General features: G+C 43.2%; 1 protein-coding gene across 8 annotated transcripts in view; it reads left to right on the plus strand.

The window, feature by feature from the left end:
* Positions 1-23,334, plus strand: part of Dgki (diacylglycerol kinase iota) — a 445,999-nt gene that overhangs the window by 145,728 nt on the left and 276,937 nt on the right. For all 8 annotated transcript variants that reach the window (XM_040728459.1, XM_040728462.1, XM_040728460.1 and 5 more), the window contains exons 2-3: positions 2,414-2,522; positions 18,633-18,728. In XM_040728459.1, the coding sequence (XP_040584393.1) occupies positions 2,414-2,522; positions 18,633-18,728 (205 nt within the window). The remainder of the gene's footprint in view (positions 1-2,413; positions 2,523-18,632; positions 18,729-23,334) is intronic.

Raw genomic sequence — 23,334 nt, forward strand, 5'->3', positions numbered from 1 at the left:
GCTCCCATATCCCCCACCGACACCCCATCCCACCCCCTATCCACTCCCCAGGGAGGGTAAGGCCTTCCATGGGGGATCATCAAAGTCTGTCTTATCATTTGAGGGAGGATCTAGGCCCTCCCCCCATCTATCTAGGCTGAGAGAGTAGCTCTCCATGAGGAATAGGCTCCCAAATTCCATTTGTGCACTAGGGATAAATACTGGTTCCACTGTTAGAGGTCCCATAGACTGCCCAGGCCTCCTAACTGACACCCACACTTAGAAAGCTTGGTTCAGTCCAGTGCTGGTTCCCCAGCTTTATGACTGGAGTCCATGAGCTCCCACTTGGTCAGGTCAGCTCTTTCTGTGGGTTTCTGCAGCCTGCTCTTGACCCCTTTGCTTATCACTCTTCCCTCTCTACAACTGGATTCCAGGAGTTCAGCTCAGTGCTTAGCTGTGGGTGTCTGCTTCTGCTTAGGTTGTGGAGACTCTTGAAGACCCAAAGACAAAATCTGTAGTTTCTGAATCAACAAAAGTATGTGAAAACTGGTTTATTATCAATAGGGAGGCCATTGAGTCTAGAAAAAAACCCTAAGAAACATGCCAGGGAAAGTCCCTCAATGTGGGAGGAAAATCACTGTGAGCTAAGGATTGCTCTAGAAGGTTCTCTCTCCTTCAACCTTCCCTCCCCACCCCTTTGTCTCTTATGTCACGTTAGACTATCTTGGCACTTTCAAATGTTGACTTATCTTTTATTTTCCAAGCCAGGGTCTTGCTATGTACCCCAGGATAACATTGAAGTTTTTGTCTTCAGATCCTCCTGCCCCTGTGCCTTAGCTAGATTTGAATTCCAGGCCCATGTCACCACACCGATCACAGTTCCTTTCATAAAAGTATGTAGCTGGAGGTTGTGGAATATACTTTGGTTCAAGGAGTCAGAGTTGTTGTCTATTGCCTATCTTCCTTCAAGGTTTCCACCCTTATGATGAGTCTGGGGGATTATATAGATCAAATGTGTTGCCTGCATCCTGCTGGGGCACTGGAAAAATTTCCAACAAGCTCGTTTTAATAACTCCCAACTACTGAAGACCTGTTTCTGGAACTTCCTGGTTAGGACTCCAAGAGACAGCAAAAGAAACACAGAAAGTCAGACACTAGCTGGGCTCTCTGCCATACAGAGACCAGTGGTGGCACATGTCTACGCTTGGGTGTGAAGAACTACCTTACCAGTACCATTCCTGGGTGGAGTCTTGATAGGTCAGTGAAGATGCAGAGAGGCTGCCTGCCCTTTAGGGTGTAGCAGGTTTCCCGCTTCTGCCCCTAGTCCTTCATATTTCCGGTGTAAGCACCTTTTCCCCCAGAGGCAATGCAGTGAGGGGGTGTTCACAGTAGCTGCTCCCCTTGTTTCCCTCTGCCTCTCTTGCTGTGGGTCCTCTTGCTTGTGTTGAGGGGTCCTGAAGGAATGTGGGCAGATGAAAATCAGTCTTTCCACACTGATAGCTTTGAGCTCAATGGACAGTGGTCCTCTGTATGGAGGAGGAGGGTGCTCGTGGAGGAGGAGGGTGCTCACAGAGGAGGAGGAGGGTGCTCACGGAGGAGGAGGAGGGTGCTCGTGGAGGAGGGGTGCTCGTGGAGGAGGAGGAGGGTGCTCACGGAGGAGGAGGTTGCTCGTGGAGGAGGAGGGTGCTCACGGAGGAGGAGGAGGGTGCTCACGGAGGAGGAGGAGGGTGCTCGTGGAGGAGGGGGTGCTCACAGAGGAGGAGGGGATCCTGGAGGAGGAGGAGCTTGTGGAGGTGGAGGGGCCCGTGGAGGATGAGGGTGCTCGTGGAGGAGGAGGAGGGCGCTCGTGGAGGAGGAGGAGGGTGCTCGTGGAGGAGGAGGGGCTCGTGGAGGATGAGGGGCTCGTGGAGGAGGAGGGTGCTCACGGAGGAGGAGGGGATCGTGGAGGAGGAGGAGATCGTGGAGGAGGAGGGGATCGTGGAGGAGGAAGGGATCGTGGAGGAGGGAGGAAGAGCAGACTTCCATTGGTAACCAGCCTGAACAATGCTGTTCTGGGCAGTCAGGTTGCAGGAGAGGACTTAGCTTGTATTTCATCTCTGGAAACTTGAATTACTTTCCAAGTATCACAAGTGTCCACGTCATGTCTATTTCTGTAAGTGGAGAGGCTGCACTATTGTCCCCCACCCTGAAATAAGTTGAGCTTTCAGCTCTGGCCCTGTAGCCTGAACAAAGCAGTTACCCCAAGTGTCCTGATTTGGGGAGACTTGCTCCTCTCTGTCCTAGTGTATCTCACCACAGGTGTAAGGGATATCAGGTGTTAGACACTCAGGGCACTCAGGTAGTTTCTACTCTACAAGGAGCTATGATATCTGTAGAAGATCCTCATGCTGTGAGTTCATATGTATTTATTTATGTATTTGTTTTCTTGCTGCAGGAAAGCCATCTCCCGGACAGGCCTCCAGCACCTGGCCCCTGCACATCCTCTTGGCCTTCCTGTGGCAAACGGTCCAGCAAAGGAGCCCAGAGCGACTTTGGACTGGAGCGTAGGTGTCTGCTGGTTTTTCATTTTGTTTTTGTTTGTTTGTTTGTTTTCTCTCAAGTTAACTTTAGTTGCATGCTGTGTCTTTCTCATCTCGCCCTCAGGATTCTGTAAGTAAGAACACATCTACTGAGAGTCTTCAGTGGTCATGTTAATGAGATCATTAACCATTGTCCCCACCTGAAGCCATCCATGTGCAGGGCTGCTCTTCAGTTCTGCTCTGCTGTCTCAACAATGAACAGAACAGGCTCATCCGTGTCCTTTTCTGCTTAGAGGAGAGAGTCATGGGAGAAAGGAGGGGAGTGTTTATCTTTAACCAACTAAAACATAAAAGTCATATGTATTTATGGTGTGCCATGTAGTGTTTCAACACATGGACTCAATGTCAATGTTTGAAACATGGCAAAGTAGATCTATTCAGACATTTATCAGTTATTTAAAATACAAACATACTAACTCCTTTTTTTCTAGCCTTCTGCAAAAGAAAAGTACACTACACTATCACTGTTTATGCTCACTCTACTGTGAAATGATATCTAACTATGAATTACTGTCCATTGAAGAATCTTTCCCTTGATGATTTCACGACTGTCTTTCCCAGCCTCTGGTAACCACCCGCTTGCTGTCAGTGTAAGACAGACTTTGTAATAATTTACATGTAAGTGAGTTTGCACAGAGCTCGACTTCCTGTGCCTCGCTTGTTTGGCTAAACACAAAAGCCTCCAATTTCATCTATGTTGCAAATGACAGGTTTCCCTTTTTCTGTACAGATAAATAATATTCCACTCTGTATATGCACCACTTTTTTCTGGCAGATAATATGGAATTTTATTGAATTTAAAAATAACGCCCTTGACAAAGGTCACAGTCTGTAAAATGTAAGCTCCGTTTGTCAAGTTGCCCTAAATGGGCTTTTAATTTGAGCTGAGACAAAGGCACGCCTGTTTTCATGTCTGTGTATGTGTGGACAAATCTTATTTCCACACTCTTTCAACTTGGCAGAACTGAAATCCTTTAGAGGAACTTAACTGTTGTGTGTGTGTGGGGGTGGTATGGTAGACACTTCTTCCATTAGTCAATGGTGCGGTCTCACAAATAGAAAAAGCATTGCCCAACAACAAGTGTGACTCTGCCTCAGCTTCCTGAGGGGAGGAATGAGAAACATTCGTTTCATTTTGGCTGCCTTTAAAGCTAAAATTATTAGAACCACAGTTAGATATCATTGTCACAAACAAAGCATTAGAATCTTTTATCCCTCCACTAAGTCATCGGAATGTTTGCTGGGCCCGGGAAAGAAGTCATTGCTACATCTTCTTGCTCCAGTTTCCACGCCTACAAAGGCAGTCACCCAAGACTTCTAAACATATGAAACAAAAGGTCTCAAACACTCTTCTATAGTCCTGGGTCTTAAACCTGGGCCTCACGTGAGAGCAAGGCAAGTACTTCACCATTGATCTATATCCAAAACTCTTATTTTTACTCATTTTGAGAGAAAGTTGTCTCTCCCAGTAGCCCAGGCTATCTTAGAATACACTCTGTAACCCAAGCAAACCTTGAACTCCTGAGCCTCCAATCCAACCTCCCAAAGAGCTGGATTATAGCTTAGTCAAACTCCTGACTCTTTATTAATTGGCCTTTGCAAAAATGTAACAAACCTTAGCAAGATAATAGTCTGTGTTTTACTTCTGATGTAAATTCCTTCCTTAAGTTTTCAATTGCTTACATGAAAAGAACATTCATATCCTTCCACTAACCTTTATCTGTTCTCACTTAGGTTGTTCGGTGTTTCCTTTGCATCCAGTTAACCCTTTTCACCCCTTACCAGTAAATACAGGCATGCAGACATGTCACATTTTTGTTTTAGTGGGAGGAGGAGTGCACGTTCACATGAGTGTCAGGGTCAGAGGTCTACCTTGGTTGTCATTCCTCAGGCACTAGCTACTTGGATTTATTTTTTTCTCATTGACCTGGAACTTGCCGAATAGGCTAGGCTTGTTGGCCAGCTTGGGAGCCTCAGTATTCCACCTTTGTCTCTCCCAAGCTCTGGGGTTCCTTTGTTGATGGACACCCAAGGTTGCTTCCGTTTCCTGACTGCTGTGAATAGTGTTTCAATGAACATGGCAGGTGTGTCTTCCTCTTATGCAAATCAAAGGATTTTCATTTTCTTTGGATACAGACCTAAGAGTGAGATTGTTAGGTCAGACAGTGGTTCCGTTTTCGACTTACGTTGTGTTATCGTAGCTACACCTGTTGCTATTCCCACCACCAACATGAAGGATTCCCTTTCTCAACAGTCTCTGCAGTTTGTGTTAACTTCTATATGGTGAGAGCCACTCTTAGGGAAGGGGGGGCTGTTTCATTGTAGTTTTGATTTGTATTTCCATAATGACTGATGTTTGTATTTTAAAAACCTGCTGGTCATTTACATGTCTTCTTTTGAGACATGTTGGTTTAGACCTACCACTCATTCTTTAGGTAGGGGTATTTGTTGGCTATTGAGATTTCCAAAATGAATATTCCAATATGAATATTCTGTATATTTACTCCTATCAGGTGTGCAGTGTGAAATACTGCCTCCCACTCTATAGTTTGTCCTTTAACTCTGTTGCCTGCTATCTTTGCTGTGCAGAAATATTTGAGTTTTACAGAAACTTGTTTGCCCATTTCCCCTTTGTTTCTTGTTCTTCTGGGGCCTCTTTAGAAAGTCCATCCCATCAAAGTACCCTGAATCGTGTCTCCTGCATTTCCTTACAATGTTTTATAGTGTCAGACCTTATACTTCAGTATTTGGTCTGTTTAAGTTGGTGAGAGACAGCTGTCTATCATCGTTTTCTGCTGAGGACATCCATCTTTATCTACCATCATTTCTGCTTGTGGAGACAATGAAGAACGTTATCATTATTGAAAAGGCCATCATTATTTTTTTCCAGCACATGTTCTCATACCCTAGCTTAAACCCAGCTGCCTAAAGACTTTTTTTAAAGTGTGTCTGCCACAATTGAATCTCCTATGCATTAGGACATTATTTTCTGCCCCCAGCGAATGCTACCATCCTTGTTATGCTTTCTGGGTGGGTTCCTTGGGATCAAGGGGGTGATGAAGATGTGGTTTGCAGAGCTAAAATCCATGGGTAGGAAGGAATTTACAGCGGGGGCACAGCACAGCAATGCCTGGGCCAGGAGAGGTCATGGTGGTGGGGGTGGGGAGTGTCCTGGGATATGAGAAAGGACTCTCTAGTTTTGGCTGGTGTTGGAAATAGTCATCAACAAATGCTTTTAGTGAGTTTCCTGACTAAGCCAGCATTTGGCTCGCACACATTATTTTCTGATTCCCGTGGAGAGTCATACAGTATAGCATTCATCCGTATAGCATTTTTGGCTTGTGGCAGGAGGCTCTGATGTACAATAGGGACCAAACAAACAGGAGCTGAGGCTGGGTTTGCTGTGGTCCTTTGTTCCTCTTTCTTTCCTCCCTGGCAATTGGTGGTGAACACTCCATATGGAGACCTGCTCAAAGTCCAGCAGGAAAGCAAAGAAGGGGACGCTCCTTTCTGGGAGACCAGATGTGGCTCTGGAACAGGTGCATCTCTTGGCTGTTACTGGTTATCAGCAGACAAAAGCCAGCAGTGACTAGTTCAGGAAGGAGGTGGGGGCTAAGCGTGTTCCAGCGTCCTCTGACTTTTTCTGTGAGAGTTTAAATGACTCACCCTGGTTTTAAAATGTTGTCTTCTTTCTGCCAAATACCCTATATGTTAACGGTCCCTTCTGCTCAAGACACCAAATGAGGAATTGGGGCATTTCCTTGTTTTGCATAAAGCACTGGAAGGGTCTCCAAGGCTTGAGCATCTGTCTGTGACAACCTTGCTGTTTGGTTCCCTGCGGAAAAGCAATCTGATAACACATGTGCTTCCACTAGCCACTGGACTTCTTGTACTAATGATTAAACTTACTTACTCTAGAGTATTGTTTGTTGAAGACTGACTAGCATCACATCTTCTTAAGAGTCTCCCAAATAAGCATGAGAGTAGCCAGAATTAAGTCAAAAAGAACAGATGAGATGGGGGTAAGGAGTGGAAAGTCAGGGGATAGACCAATGGGTAGGACCTTAGGCAGGCATTCAGAAGTCCCCGGGGTTGGGTTCCCAGCACCACAAACAAGCAAACACACAGTGAACAAATGAACAATGAGCAAACATGCACAGCTACATCAGTTGCTCGTCTTGGTTAAAGTCCTTGCTTCCATGCAATGCTGTGTGGCGCTCCTGAGGGGCTTGGCTCCAGGAACACAATGGGGAGCAGGGTTGGTGGGAGCCCCTTGTTCTCAGCCTGTTTGACTCTTCAGGAGGAACTCTTTGCTTCACACCTCTTGAGCTCAGAAGACTAGGCACCATTTCAAAAGTTGCAAATAACCCCCCTCCACACACACACACACACATACCCTGACTCTGTACCCTGTAGTTACATGATTTCATCAGGGAGAAACCAGATTCAGAAGCTATTCAGGGCATACCTGGTGTGGCAAGGCAGGTCAGGGTCAACCTGGAATTGGAATCTCTGGGCCTGGGCTCCTACTTTGTGCAGAAAGCACCCCCCCCACCTTGAGTATGGTATATGTGTGAAAGTCATGTAGAGAATACAGTATTCCCTTCAGAATACTGGCCACAGGCTTTGGGAAGGGGTCTGCTAGTGAGGGTCCTGAGTGCTGACTCAGTGAGCATAGATGGCCATACTGCATGGCATGGCTGGGCATATACAGTTGCAGGAGACAGTTTTCACACTTTGTGTACATGAGCTTAATTTCCTCCATGGATTCCATTTTCCCCTCCCCATTTCCCTCTTAGTATACAAACCCCAGCCCTCCCCCCACTCGACTGTAACTTATGCCTCAAATCTCACCTCTCTTTGTGACTTGTGTCAGTCCCACTTCCTTGAGAAGCTTTGCCAATATTTCTGCTGTCTGTCCACAGACTGTCCTCCCATGTACTTCACCACTTAATGATGGTACACGAAAGTGTTCAAGACAGCAGCCTTCAGTAAGGCACCTCAGTATTCTAACAGTGGCCACTGGGCTCAACCCAGCATGAAGAATGCTGTTTCCTATAGCCTTTCCCTCCCTCTCCCCCTCCCTCCCTCCTGCTTCCTCCTTCCCTCCCTCCCTCCTGTCCTGACCATCTCTTACTCATGCCATTTCAGTCACCCATTTACCTTGTGCATTTCTCTGCTCATAGCGAGCTGTCTTACAAACAGAACCAAGCTAGTGCTTCTTGTTTGACTTGTCTGAGGTCTTACTAGGTCTCCAGCAACCCAAAGGGCCAGGCAGTGTCTTCTGCTTGTTTTCTCTCCAAAATGAAGGGCACAGGACAGCATAAGGGCTGCCTGGTTACTGGTGCCAGGGCACGAATTGATTGTGACTCCTCTGCTTGGTCAATAAGATGTGAACTAATCCTTGGAAACTGTTGGGCACTCAGACAATCTCTAGTCCTGAAAGGCTTGCTAAACATGACTCCAAAGCCAACTTGTAAAAGAAGCAAATGCAAACTGTTTTTATGCCAAGTGACCTCGCTGCTTTTTCAGGTTCCTCCTACCGTAACGCAGTGAAGTAGATTACCGTGCACATGGATGGAGAGTCTTGGTCTTCCTACAGTAACACAGTGAAGTAGATTACCGTGCACATGGATGGAGAGTCTTGGTCTTCCTACAGTAACGCAGTGAAGTAGATTACCGTGCACATGGATGGAGAGTCTTGGTCTTCCTACAGTAACACAGTGAAGTAGATTACCGTGCACATGGATGGAGAGTCTTGGTCTTCCTACAGTAACGCAGTGAAGTAGATTACCGTGCACATGGATGGAGAGTCTTGGTCTTCCCACTCCTAAGAAGGGCCTTTCTCCACCCTCCCAGTGACAACCTGTAGAGGCTGTTCCCTCTGATACCATTAAGACACATGCCAGCCAAGCCAGTTTGGGAGGAAATAAACTAAATTACTAGAATGGGGAGGAAGTGATGTTCAAAATAGAAACCAAAAATATTCGTCTCCTGGGCTGGAATCCAAGCTCTCAGTTTAGAGTGAGTTAGCCCATTTACAAGTGTGTCAGTGCCACAGATAATATAATATGTGTCTTCTTAAATGTCACATGCTTCCTCTGCAAAGGTGACTCAATTTACAATTAAAGCTTGCCTCTGTTTTTTAAGATTGTAGTCAGTAATACTGGAGGTGGGTCTCTCTTCTGTCCCCACGGTTTTGTAATTATGCTCTGCCCCTTACGTTCCCTGGAGATGGAGAACAGGGCCAGGGATCCACAAGCTCTTTCTTAAGCCCATGCCAATCTTAGGCCTTATGTCTTCAGTTCCAAGTGTCTTTGATGTCTTCCCTGGATCACATCTTTCCACCCAGTGTTCCCTGGAAAGCAGAACTCCAGCTCCAACAAAGCCAGCTCCCCATCCACACTGGTTTTCTTTCTCCTTAGTGGATGACATTGAGCAAAAGAGTGGTTTCTCCCCAGCAGGTAGACACAGCAAGATGGGTACATTGCCTCCCAGCTCGGTTCAGGGACAAGATTAGGGAACCAGAGTCTTCACTGGGAGTTGCTTTAAACTAGGTTACGAAATTAGGTCACTTTATCTTTGGAAACCTTGAATGAAAAGCCAGGAAGCAGCTGGGTCATGTGTGTGTCTGTGTGTATGCTGACATGGGTGTGTGTGTACATACATTATGTGAGTGTTTTCTGCATGTGTTCTCATGCCAGCCCTGTTCTGAGTGTGAACCTAGGAAGCCTGTGCCGTGTGCCAGGTTTGGCGACATCCCCACAGCCCGTCCTGCCTCCCATATCTCTCCACTCTCATCATTACTTAAAAAATTTGGGATATGAGAAAACGGGGAAAATACCTCATATAAATCAGTGCGATGAAGCGTCTGGTCTTATGCCATAGTGGGACTGGTCTCCTATGATTGCCCCCACTCTTTATTTTCTGAGTTCAGGTAATTTAAGATACAGTTCTATAGTAATCACTTTTATCATGACTGCACAGCACTCCTGACAAAAACAAACTAAGGGAGGGTTTATTCTGATGTGTAGCTTAAGAAGCGATCCAATTCATCACGGCGGGAAAGGCCGTTCACCATTCAGTGAGGCAGCTTCCCGCAGGGAAGCAGAGCAGGATGAACTCTGTACTCAGGGGCTCCAGCCCATGGAATGGTGCTCTGGCATTTTATATTGGTCTTCCTGCCACAACTAACCAATTTAGAAACTCCCTTCACAGAGTAGTCTAGGGGGGGTTGTCTTCTAGGTGATCGTAGATTGTGTCTGTTTGGCAACCAGTATCAACAACCACGATCGGTTGGCTTCTCAGAGGACTCACAGACTCCTTAGCTCCATCGGTCTGCAGTAAGCGTCTTGGTTCAAATGTTCGGACACTAGGGGAAGGGATTCTTTCATGCTCTTTAATGGAAACAGATGTGAGCCATAGATTAAATATAACTTATTTAGGGAATCATATTGAAACAGTATGAATAAATAGGGAAACTCAATTTTAGTACCACGTTTTGTTTCACCGGATCAACCCCAATGCTATCCATTCAGTACTAAAGCAACAGATGGTGACTATATGAAGACTTTACCACTCTTTTTTCACACTTAGTCTTCAAACTGTGGCTTAGGCGTGGATGGCACAGCTCAATTAATCTGACCACATTCCCAGTGTTCGGCAGCCATTTTCCACACAGCTCCCATGTGGACCATTGAAGGTCCTTTGTCACCTATTACTAACTTGCAGGTATCTAGGCAATCCCTATTTAATTTGTTTTTAAATTTTGCATGGATACTTATAACTACAGTTATTTAAAAAACATTTTCTAATTACATTTCTTTGTTTCTCTGGGTTATTTGCTTTTGGTGTTTATGCGCTCCCTTTTTGAGACAGTCTCTGTATCTTAGATTGGCCTGCCTAGACCTGCCTTGTACTTCAAGAAGTTCTCCTGTCTCAGACTCCTAGGTGTTGGAATTGAATATGTGTATCTATATGCCTGGGTCCTGTTGGTACACTATTATGCATATTATTCAGTTTGCAATACTCCCCTATCTTTATGTTTTTTTGAAAAATCTGTAACCATTACTGGGATTTTGACAGAACTTGGGCAAGTAGTAATATCTATTTGTGTATATATGTATGTATGTCTGTGTGTGTGTGTGAGTATGCGAGTATGCATGTATATACACACACATAATACATACATTGGCATAGGTAACTACATCTATTGTGTAAATATGCATGCAAGCATCACGGATGAATGTGGATATGAGTAAGTGCATACCTGTGTGTGTGTGTGTGTGTGTGTGTGTGTGTCCTTCTATCCAGGGAGGTTCATCTCCATATTCCACAGACCAGGAAAAAAAGCAATCTCTTAGAAACAGGATGATTATTTTTCTGTTTTCGAGAAATGGACAGTTTTTGAGATGCATATTATTTGAGATGTCATTTCAAGGTACATTTGTAGAGAAGAAGCAAGAAAGATGTTCCCAGGTGGGAAGGATAATCAATAAAACATGGCACCAGAAATAAGATATGATTAAAGAACAGTAATAATAAAGGAGAAAAATAAGATAAGGATAGATTATTCACCGGGCCTGGCGGAAGGTCTAGAGTGAGAGATTGAATTTGGACTTCATTTCATAAGTGTGCAGAGTCATGGAGGGGACACAACCATAGGTGTATTTTAAGGTAACTGAGTATATGGCAATGTAAAATTAGCCAGAGGATTTGTTAAAATTCAAAGAAGAAAGTGGGACTTGATCAGATTTTCTGTCTAGTGTATTATAAGGAACTTGAGGACAGACTTAGACACAAAAGGAAGGCTAGACAAAAATAAGAACAAAGAGCAAAGTCTGCATTCCTTGGAGATAAAGTAGGCTGCTGTGAATAAGGGAATACGTAATGTGGTAATATAGGAGCTGTCTGTCTCTCACCCAGGCCATAGACCAGTACTAGTCTCGGTGGTCGGATTGGAACTAGAGTCTTTTCACAGTTATTCAAGGACAGATACTGACCATTATGCTGATGTCTCATCAGGAGGTTTCCAAAGTCATCCCAGAGGCTGATCACCCCAATAAGTTACTGTGGCAGAAGCAACGAGGAGATGATTCTGGGTAGACCACGCCTGGATCCTTTGTTCCTGTTCTTCTGCTTAGAAGTTGGTGTCATAGCCACTCCTGCCTGCAAGGGAAATTGGGGAATCAGGTCTAGCTGTATGCTCAAGAGGAATTGCAAAATGGCTTGATGAATGGCAGTCTTGGTCACAATGACCAAGGAAAGGAATTTGAAAAATGTCTCCATATATGGAGTAAGGAGAAGAAGGAAAGCCAGCAGGTGATAGCAACATGATTAAAAAGAAAAGAGAAGAAAACAAACACCTACTTTTTATCGTGCACACACTACGACATATTTTCATTTTTACACTGAAATTTCACAGTGATCCTGGGATAGAGGAACAGCATTTTTGTAGTTTTACTGATAGATGACCCCGGGGGTTAGGGAAATGAGAGGGTCCTAAATCATACAGTTACTAAGTAGCCTATCTACTTTATGATAGAGTTAATGCTAATAGCTAACAGCTAGGAAAGGGGTCAGGAGAAATGTAGAAAGCAAGCCAAAGCCAGGCATTTGTTTAGTCCATCCTAATGCTGATACCACCTGGGTATTCGTTATACAAAACTCAGGAGTCTTAGGACCACTCTCACCTCTTACATTAGTTGGGATTTAGGAATCTCTAAGACTATACTGACATTGGAGAATTCACTAGGCAAACATGTTTGACTCACTGAGAGCTGTCAAACTCACACTCCTGGAGTACCATTATGCAAACAAGATAGATATACAGGGACAGAGGAGGAAACAGCGACACGTAGTGTAGGTAAAGGGCATGTCATCATGTTTTTGTATGCCTCAACTATGTTTTGCTTCCATGTGTTGTAATTTATGATTTCTAACTAAAGGACATAAAATCGCAGTCATCTTTCCTTTCTGCCCCTAGCAATTAGACATGGCATAGATATGTTTCTACTCATTTATTCAATGATTCTTAGTTTTTAAAATTCATTGAGATTTAATGATGATCATGCAGTAAGTTAGTTGTTGTAATTTAATGCATTCATAGACCTTAGAATCTAGTATGAAAAGAAATATTAATCAAATAATTATACCAATATATGAGTAAGTGCCAGTTAAGGTAGATAACGGTAAAGAAACATGATTCTATGACAGAAACCAACAAAGTAACTTGAATTATGGAGCACTGAGGGATTTTTGAGGAAATAATGCTGGATTTGATGACAAAACTACAAATAGAAATTAGCCATATAAATTAGTTCAGAGAGGGGTGAGGAATTTTGATAAAGAAAAATATTCATAGTGAGCCATTTTTGATGGGAATAGTTGCACAAGCGTGGTTGTAGTGGGGAACATGCAATACTGGCATCAGGTTTATTCAAGGCTTAAACAAAGAGCAGCAAACTCAGTGGACTTGACTTGAGACCTTTCACATTGCTGGAGAAGCAGCTAGGAGAACAGGGTGCCTGAACGTCAACCCCTGTGTGGAGGCCTAGCAGGAAAAGAGGTGAGGAGAACAGGAATTGAGAGACTACACCGAGGAAAAGAACATGAGTGACACACAAGAACTATGCAAGGGAAGACTTAAGGTTCCTCCATCAGCAGGGATAGCCAGTAGGCAGAGCAGCCGCTTGATCAGATTTATATTTTGAAGCTAGGTAGAAATGGGAAATTAACGAGACATGAGTAGGAAAAGCGGCCCTTTGCCCAAGAATGTGGTTATAGTCTCTCTTCAGCTGAGAGTCAAGGATTCCAGCACAGTTAATGTTTGCTCTGAAGACTGCTGACATAGAGACAATGTTCTGTTAATACAAAGATACTACAAATAAAAATGTTAACACAACAGTAGGCATTCTGAGGCTTAAGGGAACATGACCTTTGAGTGTGGCCTTTCTTTTTTCCCAGTAGCAGACTTACAGTTTTCTATGAAATTTCACAAGAATCTTCTCCAGCAACCCTGCAATTGATCCATGGTTTACCTTATTAAATTGTGATACCACCCAAGGCACGTCTGAACTTGCCCTGTCATGTCATTTTTTGGAAAGGGGGGGAAGGGAAGAATAAAATTCCTTAGCAACTATTTGAGATTAAGTTGGGGGCCACCCAAATCATGTATATACACAAGGCTTGGTGGCTCATGCCTATAATACCAGCACTTAGGAGCCTGAAGCAGGTGGAGAAAGAGTGAACACTCACGTTGGTCTGTCTAGCAAGTTTAAGGACAACCTGGGCTACATGGGATCCTGTCTCAGGAAACCAGACCAAATTAAGTCAATCAAATCATATTTATGGTTCTTACACAGATACTTAAGCTCCAGGGTCCCCGAGAAGCCTGTCTATACTTGGATAAGTTTTATGCTTCCTGCCTGAGTGTTACTCTGTTAACCTCTGTACTGAAGACTGTCAAAGATCTCTTCTTAATGAACTCCAGCTCTGCTTCCTACTGGTTTACCCTGAAATTCCTTACTGCAGCAAACTTCTGCCTCACCTCAGTAAAATTCTCCAAATCAGACCCTCCAAGGTTGTTAGGGAGCGCAGAGCAGTAGGCTTTCACCACAACAACTGCTGACGTTGCATTTTTGGAAGATAGACTATGAAAGGTGGAGACAAGAGTAGGGATATCAATTTTAGTGGGCTATTGTGGTGTTCTAAGCCAAAGCTGATGGTACCAGTAGAAGTGGGGAGTTGTAGCTGAACCTCAGATGCATTTTGAAATTGCAATGAAATGAAATTAGCTGTAAATAAGATAGATCTAGAGAAGGACCCCAGAGTCACAGCCTAAGTAGGAAGAATGGTAATGCCATTTACTGAAAATCCAGAGGGAAGATGAGAAAGAACATATCAGTGGAGGAAATCCAGTTCTTGCAAACATAAGGATTTAACATACTTGTTAGGTCTTTGGGAGAGATGCTGTGGGCAGTTGTTCATGAGTGAAGCTCAAAGAAGAGGGTCATATTGAATAAATAATTTGGAAGGTAACAGTTACTCAATGAGTGCTAAAGCTAAGACCCCCTCAGTGTAGTAATCTAAGGACTGAATGTAGACAGAAGATGTAACGTAAAGATTGAGCATCGAGCTGTAGAACACTTCAGTGTTGAAATGCTGGGCATAGGAAAAGTAAACAGAAGAGTAGAAGAAAGTGCCTCTGGATGAAGAGAGCGATCATCAGTGTTTAAGCTGCTGATGAACATGAGGCGTGACCATTGCCAATTAGATTCTGCCATGTGATATCACCGGTGATCTGGAAAATCGTATTGGTATGTGATGGAGGAACACCTGGAACTAGGTTCAAGAGATCGTAATGCTGTAAAGGAAGTGACACAATATAAGAAGTCTCTGTTGAGTTTTCCCTGCGGGAGAAGAATGGAAACAGATGTGTGTCAAGAACCCAGCTACTGATTTACTTCATTGTTTTTATGTCTTGTTTTTCTGTGTGTCTATGACTATGATACAAGTCAGTTCTGAATTTTAGTTTTTATTTCTGTGACTCCATATCATGAGGTTTCTATATGACCAAGCTCTGTATTTGTACTTTGATTTTACAACATTCTGTTGTGTTGTACTTCTTGTGACAATTTTCCCCCATCGAGGAGATTTAGATTAACCTAATCAGGTATACACTTACCTTTGTCTTCTGTTAGAACTATTTCTTCAGGAACTAATTCCCAAAATAAGAATACTAATTTAAGTACGCTTAAATGTTTTACTCTGTCTTTTCTTTCGTTATCTGTACATGTTTCTCTCTTTTCCTAGTACCTCAGGGATTTTCACAGTGAACTCTAAGTCTATGGATATATTCTTATTATAGCTTTGTGCCTTTTCTTAAAATTTATGGAGATACTTCATGCGATGTCCCCATTACCTTCTCTAGTAATTGTGCAAGGCAAGGAAGAATATGATACAGTATTTCTTTTTTTTTTTTGGTTTTTACGAGACAGGGTTTCTCTGTTTTGGAGGCTGTCGGTCCAGCCTGGCCTCGAACTCACAGAGATCCGCCTGCCTCTGCCTCCCGAGTGCTGGGATTAAAGGCATGCGCCACCACTGCCCGGCTGATACAGTATTTTGGCTCACAGACATGCTCTAGAATCCGTTACCTAAAAAGCTTAAAGAGGAGGGTGAGGTTTACTGGGTTATAGACTCCAAAGCACATTGGGGCTACCTTGGGACCTTTGAGCAATTGTTGTATACAAGTTTTATTGAGAATCGCTGACAGACTCTCTGGAGTCACACCCACATATTTTATTATTTTTTTAAACCAGGCCATTGAGTAGATAGTTCAAACTAAGAACCAATCCATTAGATGGGCGCAGGATGTAGTAAAGCCCCCCTCTTTTCCCTTCCAAAGCTCCATCTCTCTTAAATCAAGTTCCCATCACAAACTGAGGCTAACTAAAAAACAGTGGTCTTTCTGTGGATGACTCTGAGGCAAGACTGATCAGCGAGCCTCTGAAAGCTTGCGAATGGTATGCCATTTAGCAAAGGAGTCTGAGAGCCAGGAACTACAGGGCTGTAAGTCCATGGTTCTTTCAATTGTCTAACTCTAAGGTTCTCACCTGCCCTTTCCTGCGTTACCGGCCCTTCCAGGACGGCACTGTGGGTACACCTAGATTGTTGCTGCCAAAGGTTCTTGACATTTGCTCCACCGTAACAGTTTTATACTCAACCCCTTAAAATAGTTGTCAATATTTCCTCTGAAGTTCTTCCCTTAGTACTTCCTCCTGCTATGCCATGTTTAGTTTCCATCTTTGCCACTGTGAGGTATCATGGCACCCCCATGGCTAGTGCCAGCCCTGAAGAATAAATGCTTGATGGGTGAGTCCAACAATAAAATGGAAAGGGAGGATTTTTGTGTCGTTGGTTAGGAGTTAACGTGGATCATAAGTAGCTCCTCTGTAGTGGTTTAGATTGTGAGCATAATTTCTTCAGGATAGCTTGTAGAGAAATGCCTTTCCATTTTATTCTCTGACGATGTCATCATTTTGTATGAACTTTTAAGGTCCACCCTACTGTCTAGTCTTCCTTTCTCCTGATAGTGTCCCACAAGAAGAGGAGAGGTCTGTTTTCCCATGACTGTCTATGTATGAATTGAACACTGTTCACCAAAGGAGAATATTACTGGGGAGAAGGAAAAAAGTCATACAAAGAAGGCACTTGAGGCCTTTGTCACCTATGTACTTGATCACTTTTCCTGCATATTCCCATCTTACTCTTGCTGTTTTGAGACTTCCTCACTCTCCTTGGGTCTCAAAGCATCTGGATGAGTGGTTCTTAACCTGTGGGTTGCAACCCCTTTAGGGGTCAAATGACCTTTCACAGGGGACATCTAAGACAATTTATTGGAAAACAGATATTTACATTATTATCATATCCATAGCAAAACTGAAGTAGTTAAGTAGCAATGAAAATAATTTCGTGGTTGGGGGCCACCACAACATGAGGAATTTTATGAAAGGGTGACAGCATTAGGAAGGTTGAGGACAATTGATCTGGATCTTAGGTCACAATATGGCCTGTGATTTTCTTGCCATTTGAGACTATTCACCCTGAAAGGAAAATGTATTCTGTTTGAATCTATTTGAAGAAATGAGTTCATTGTTTAAAAAAATATAGCATGCTCTCTCCCTATCTTCCGGCTGGAAACATTGCTCTATATTTCTTTTTTTCTTTTCTTCTAAGCCTTGACATTGAGAAGGCTATTGTGTGGATGCTTCTTGAATGAGCTATCCTAAGGATGGCTCAAATGCATGATGGACTTTAGATTACTTGGTTATTCTGTAAAATTCTTTATTGAAGTCGTCCTCTGTTGTCTGTTCATGATGTTACCACAAAACGCCAGAGACTGGTTGACTTAAGCTGCAGACATTGATTTCCCATCATTTTCAAACCAAGAAGGTACAAGGATGGGGTGCTAGTATATTGAGTTCCTGTGAGGGCCCTCTTCTTGTCTGGTAGGTAGTTATTTTCCTGCTGTGAACTCAGGTGGCTTTTCCTTGCTGCATACATGCGCAGAGAGGGAGATGGCCCTTCCTTCCTATAAAGGCATTGATTGTGTAATGAAAGCTCTGCCTTCATGACCTGATTACTTTCCAAAGGTCTGTCCTGATACCATCGCACTGTGATTTAGATTTTAATATATGAACTGGAATAAGATAAAAGCAGAGATTTTCCTATAAATTCTTAATCTCTTGTTCCTTTATGGTTAATCTAATACAGTGCTTTCTCCAATATTTCAACCTTTCAGTAAATAAACAGGATGTACAGTTAGTACATAAATTCATGTTCTCTAAAGTAGTGTATCAGAAGAAAAGACCATAGAATTCTATTTGCTGCGTTTAAAAGCCAAACGACTGTCCTCGTCTCCATTGTATACTGCACGTTTTGGGATAAAACAGGGTTGTTGCTCATTGTGTCATACATCATAGCATCTCTGCTCACCATCAGAAGTGCGTATTCTTAGGCAGCAGACAAATTAGTTTGTAATATTTAGAATTGAGTGGGAGACCTTACTGAATTAGCAGCATGTCTGGATTGGTAGAAATGTATTGTGCTTTGAGTTCTAGAGAGGCAAGCTAAATATACATGCATTGTCAGCCGTTCTTACCTAAAGTATTTTAATACTATCATCCTCCTTCTTAGCTAATTCACCAAGTAGAGGCAAATTTTTATCTAAGCTTGGTCTCCTGTATTATCAAAGGGTCTGGATAAACAAGATTTTACATGGACCCCTTCAGAGTTGACTTTCCTCATTTGATGAAATTGTTTCAGTGTGATGCATCCATGGATAAGTCCTTCATAAACCTCATATCTATCTTGGTTATTGATCAAAGTTCCCACACACCATTTTCCCTTTCTAGAATTTCCATAGTGTCAACTCCAGCAGTGTCTTTGAAGATCCCATGAAGAGTTTGTTTAAATTCCTTGGAGTCACTAAATGTCATGCATAAAAATCCAGACTTGAAGTTCCTCCCTTGATGCTGAAGAGAAAACTGAAGTGGGTGGGTCTTTTCCTTACAGGAGAATGCTGTGAATGGGGAACACCTGTGGCTGGAGACCAACGTCTCAGGCGATCTCTGCTACCTGGGGGAGGAGAACTGCCAAGTCCGATTTGCAGTGAGTATGTCCCACGATGCCCATTTAGTCTTTCCAGGAAATAACCTCTGTGGATGGTGGGGATGAGAGGAGAGTTGTGCCCTAACATACCAGGATGGGTTTGGAAAGGCTCCATCCTCACGACATAGAACTTCCCACTCTCTTTTAAGGTTTAAGGACTATACAGCAAGTTAAAATGACTCCAGGTTGTCCACTTTAATGACTTTAGGGTTTTATTGGGTAGGCTATATGTTAGTGTAACGTGATGCTGACCACTATAGTGTTGTGGGGTACATACAGTGGGAGTCAGAAGAGGGTGAGTGTGGATGAGGGACTGTCAGTCACTTATGGTAGGCTATGGAGTGGCAGGAGGCCTGTGTGGTGAGGAAGGGCAGGATCTTCCTGCAGGGCAGTGGCTATGGGGTAGGAAATTCTGGTGGTGAGGGTGGAAACAGCTATGTGGGATGTGAATGAGGTTAGCCTATTTCCACACTGAGATCTGGAGAACACAATTCCAGAAATGAGTTGATAAATCAACAGCCAGGCTAGTAGGAGTGGTTTTTGCTTATTAAAAATTTTGGGAGCCCATTCCCTATGGAGGGATACTCTCTCAGCCTAGACACGTGGGTGGTGGGGAAGAGGGATGAAGGTGGGGGTGGGGGACTAGATCCTGCCCCAAATTATGTGACAGACTTTGATGATCCCCTGGGGATGCCTCACCCTCCCTGGGGAGTGGATAGAGGTGGGGTGAGGGGTTGGTGGGAGGGCGGGAGGGAGAGGGAACTGGGATTGGTATGTAAAATAAGATTGTTTCTAATTTAAATAAAAACTAATTAAAAAACAAAAACAAAAAAATCACTTTGTGGCCCTATTTAGAGTAATCTATTTAGGGTTTAAACTTCTCTTCAGGAGCTAGGAATGGGCGCATGTACCTAAAACCACAACACTGAGGAGGGAGGTATGGGGTGACAAATTTGAAAACAGCCTGAGTTGCATAGTCACATGGTCTCATCTTTCTGTTATGGTGACAGAACATGCTTTAGGGGGAAAGGTTTATTAAGTTTACAATTCCAGGTCTCAGCCCATCACCGCAGGGACTTGAAATGTCTAGTCACACCCACAATCAGGAGCAGAGAGAGAATGAACACATGCATGCTTAGTTGTGCTTAGCCCCCTTTCTGTGTTTCTACTGTCTAGGATGGCCTGCTTAGGGAATGGTGCTGCCCACAGTGGACTGGGTCTTCCTGCCTCAATTAAAGTAATTACGACAACCCCATAGACATGCCCACTGGCTAGCCTGGTGTAGACAATCCCTTGTAGATGTACTCTCTTCTTGGTTGTTCTAGATTGAGCCAACGTCATAATTACAAACAAACATTGAATTATACGAAGACGGAAGATGTAGCTCAGTAGTAGAATACTTGCCAAACATGTGTAAGGCCCTAGGTTTGACTCCCAGTGCTGTAAAACCAAATTAAACCATGAAGAAGGATCAGTGATCATATAATAAATCATGGAGACACGGAACACTTGAAGCTAAGAAAGTAGGCCTTATTTTTGCCTACATTTAAAAATGTAACCTAAAAATAGAGCGACAGAAAACTCTGAATAGTAAGGAACAAAGGATAGAAGGCTTCCTTCCACTTCAGAAAATGATGTCATAACTTACAGAGCTTTGTGGGCTTATTATTATTTTTATTATGCATAAAAATGGTTTGAGCAAAATGAAATAGTACGTGAATGTGTTTCTGAATCAAGGAAGACACTGAGCTTCTGTAAGTGCTTATAGATGAGAAAAGAATCCGAGGACTTTCTCTGGTTGCTCAAATGACTAAGTCTCAACATCAAGACCTTTTTCATCACCTTCGCAGTTTTGGTCTCCTCATTGTTAGATAATTGTTTAGAAAAACTTTGTTATTTTTTGGTGAGGGTCAAGTTTGTTTAATGGATATAGGGAACAACAAAACTTCCTAGAATGGCCCAGATGAATAGGCTGTGGATCTGACGTTAAGAAACTTGGATTTGAGTCTCCGTGTTTCCACCCACTGTGTGACATTGAGGATTTATGACCCTTGGGTCATGACTACCTTCTAGACAGAAAAAGAGAGAAGGATTAAATTGCTTTTAATTTTGTTTCTAATTTGGATCTGTAATTAATCGTTTGCATTTCTCCTAATCTTGTTGTGAATTCAATTGATTTAAATATCAGCATTTCAACTTTATGCATATGTTGTTTTAATTAAAGTATAATTGCATGGAGTTTGATTAAATTAACCAAATCTGTGAGAAGCCCAGCTGTTTGGACTAAAATGCTATAAATAATGAATTAACATTAAGGTCTTAGATAATTGTATAAACATTGGTCTTGGGACATTAGATAGTGCAAAATGGAAGAAATGAAGGTGGGTTTGCCATGCCTATGTGCTATATGGATGCTTCCGTCAGCAGGTGGACTGACTCATTACCTAGTCCTGCCCCTCTTCAAATTGCTCTCCTTGCCTCTCTTCTGGGCACTCATTTTGTAACAGCTGCTTGCTACTTCTCTTGACAAATATTGAATTAATGCAGGCACCTCCTTTCTCCAGCATACTGCTAGGTTGGGCTGGCTGAGTTTGAACTGACTGTAGCTAGTGCTGAAATCCTCCTGCCTCAACTGCCCTAGTGTCACAATTACAGGTGTGTCATCCAGCTCTATACTCTTCCTACTCTGTGTCCACAGTGAGCATTTCTATCCATCATGGCTTGGTCACTCTTACCTTTAGGCCAGAAGAGACAAAGCAAATATTAGCAGGTGATCCGGGGTAGAGCTGAGAGGACTCTGTGTCCTCTTACCTTCATCTTTATTTTACTCCAGGCACTTGGCTCTTTCAACCCCATTTTTAAAACACCTGAAAGATGAAGAGTTATCTTTCCAAGAAGATGTTGTTTAAGCCAATCCACAAACAAATGAGGAAGTGGAAAGTGCCCCAGTGTTTCCTCATGACAAGGACCTTACTGCTAAGCGGAGTCTCCTCCCCTGTGAATTGGGGAAATGCTGTGTGAGAATTTGATGCACAGGCAGGATCCACTTGGCATAGGGCTGCCAAAGTGCATCAAACTCAGGAACAGAACAGGAACAGACAATACGATCTATGTATGAGACATATAAGCAAAGCTACTCTAATGAAAACAACTTTGAGGAAAGAGTCAGCCTAGGGCCTCTTTAATTAGCCAAGGCTTATAAAGCGATGACCCCTCCTGATGGCTGGTTTAGGCTGAGATGGCTTGTCACATGATTACTTGGTAGGAATGTAAATGAATAGTTGGCACATGACTGGCAGTATGTGATAAAGGCATTCAGTACCTCCCAGCTCTCCACCATTTCAGAATGTAGTGTATGACCGTCTTTCATGCCACGTTTTGGGAGAGTCATTGAAAAGCAATGAAAGATCCAGTGATCAAATTGGTTTAGGTATGGGACTTTTTAGTAAAGAAAATTTTAGTAACATGATTACAGCTGAGTATTAAGGGGGTGGGGATGTGTAGACAAAGAGCTGCTTTGGATATAGGGGAAGTGACTTCCATCTGTAAGGAAGATGGAGCAGAACCCTAGACCCAGTGTCTGCCCTGGGGCACTTGTGTGCAATTTTTCCCTCCATGCTCCAAATGCTGACTCCGCTGTGTCTGGATTTGGACTTGTAGACAAATTGTTTTAAGAAGCACATTAAATACTCAAGTGTGGGTGGTCCACCAACCTAAGTCTAAGAGCTTCTGTAGCACAGTGTTGTCCATTAGGTACCTGGAGTTGTCCACTTAGGTACCTGGAGAAGTGGGCTCAAAAGAATATGGTTATACATGATGCAGATGGCTATCTTGCAAGGATGCTAGAGAAAGGTTATGGGCGCCTGCTTCCAGCAAGAGTTCAAGCAAGGAAGATGCTCTACTTGCAACTTCCTTAGAAGTGAATAAATTTTTTGTGGAAAAGCATGCACATATAGATTCTTCATTAGATTTATGCTTCCTTTCGTGTTCCATATTTGAAGAATGAAGACCTGTTGTCATTATCATCACCAGGTACCACTAGCTAGCTTCTAAACAAATTGCAGCAGAGTTCTTGGGGAGGAAGGCAGACCTTTCTCTCCTCAGCCTGCCATATGAAGTTAAAATGGAAGTCCACGTGGCAGAGGCTGTTTTATAGACATGGAAGTAATGCTCATTGCATGCGAGGGGGGTTGAGGAAAGAATTTTCAGACAGAGAGAAGATCATGAGCAAACTAAGAGGCATAAGGTAGCTCATTAGATCAAGACAAGAGTCACGGTGTTTGAGCACCCCAACGGTGTTTATTGTCAGGAGGAACAGGAAAGATGGAAAGGCCAGATGGGCTCCGGTATGTCTGCATGATTCTGAACCAAAAACAGAGCTTGCCATAAAGGTCAGTGAACTCACAGAGCATGACCACATAGCATGTTGTCTAAACCAAGGCAAATTTAAAGGTGAGCATCCCTGCCGATGTCAGTGGTACTGGAGGCCAGTGGGGTGAATGAGAGTTGTATCAAGGATACTGAGATAATCACTCCTATTACACAGACACTGGGACATCTATTTAAAACAAAAGCTGGGACTGGGGATGTAGGTCAATTGACAAGT

The sequence above is a fragment of the Mesocricetus auratus genome, unplaced genomic scaffold (assembly GCF_017639785.1).
Source record: "Mesocricetus auratus isolate SY011 unplaced genomic scaffold, BCM_Maur_2.0 Super-Scaffold_100019, whole genome shotgun sequence".
Classification (NCBI taxonomy): Eukaryota; Metazoa; Chordata; class Mammalia; order Rodentia; family Cricetidae; genus Mesocricetus; species Mesocricetus auratus.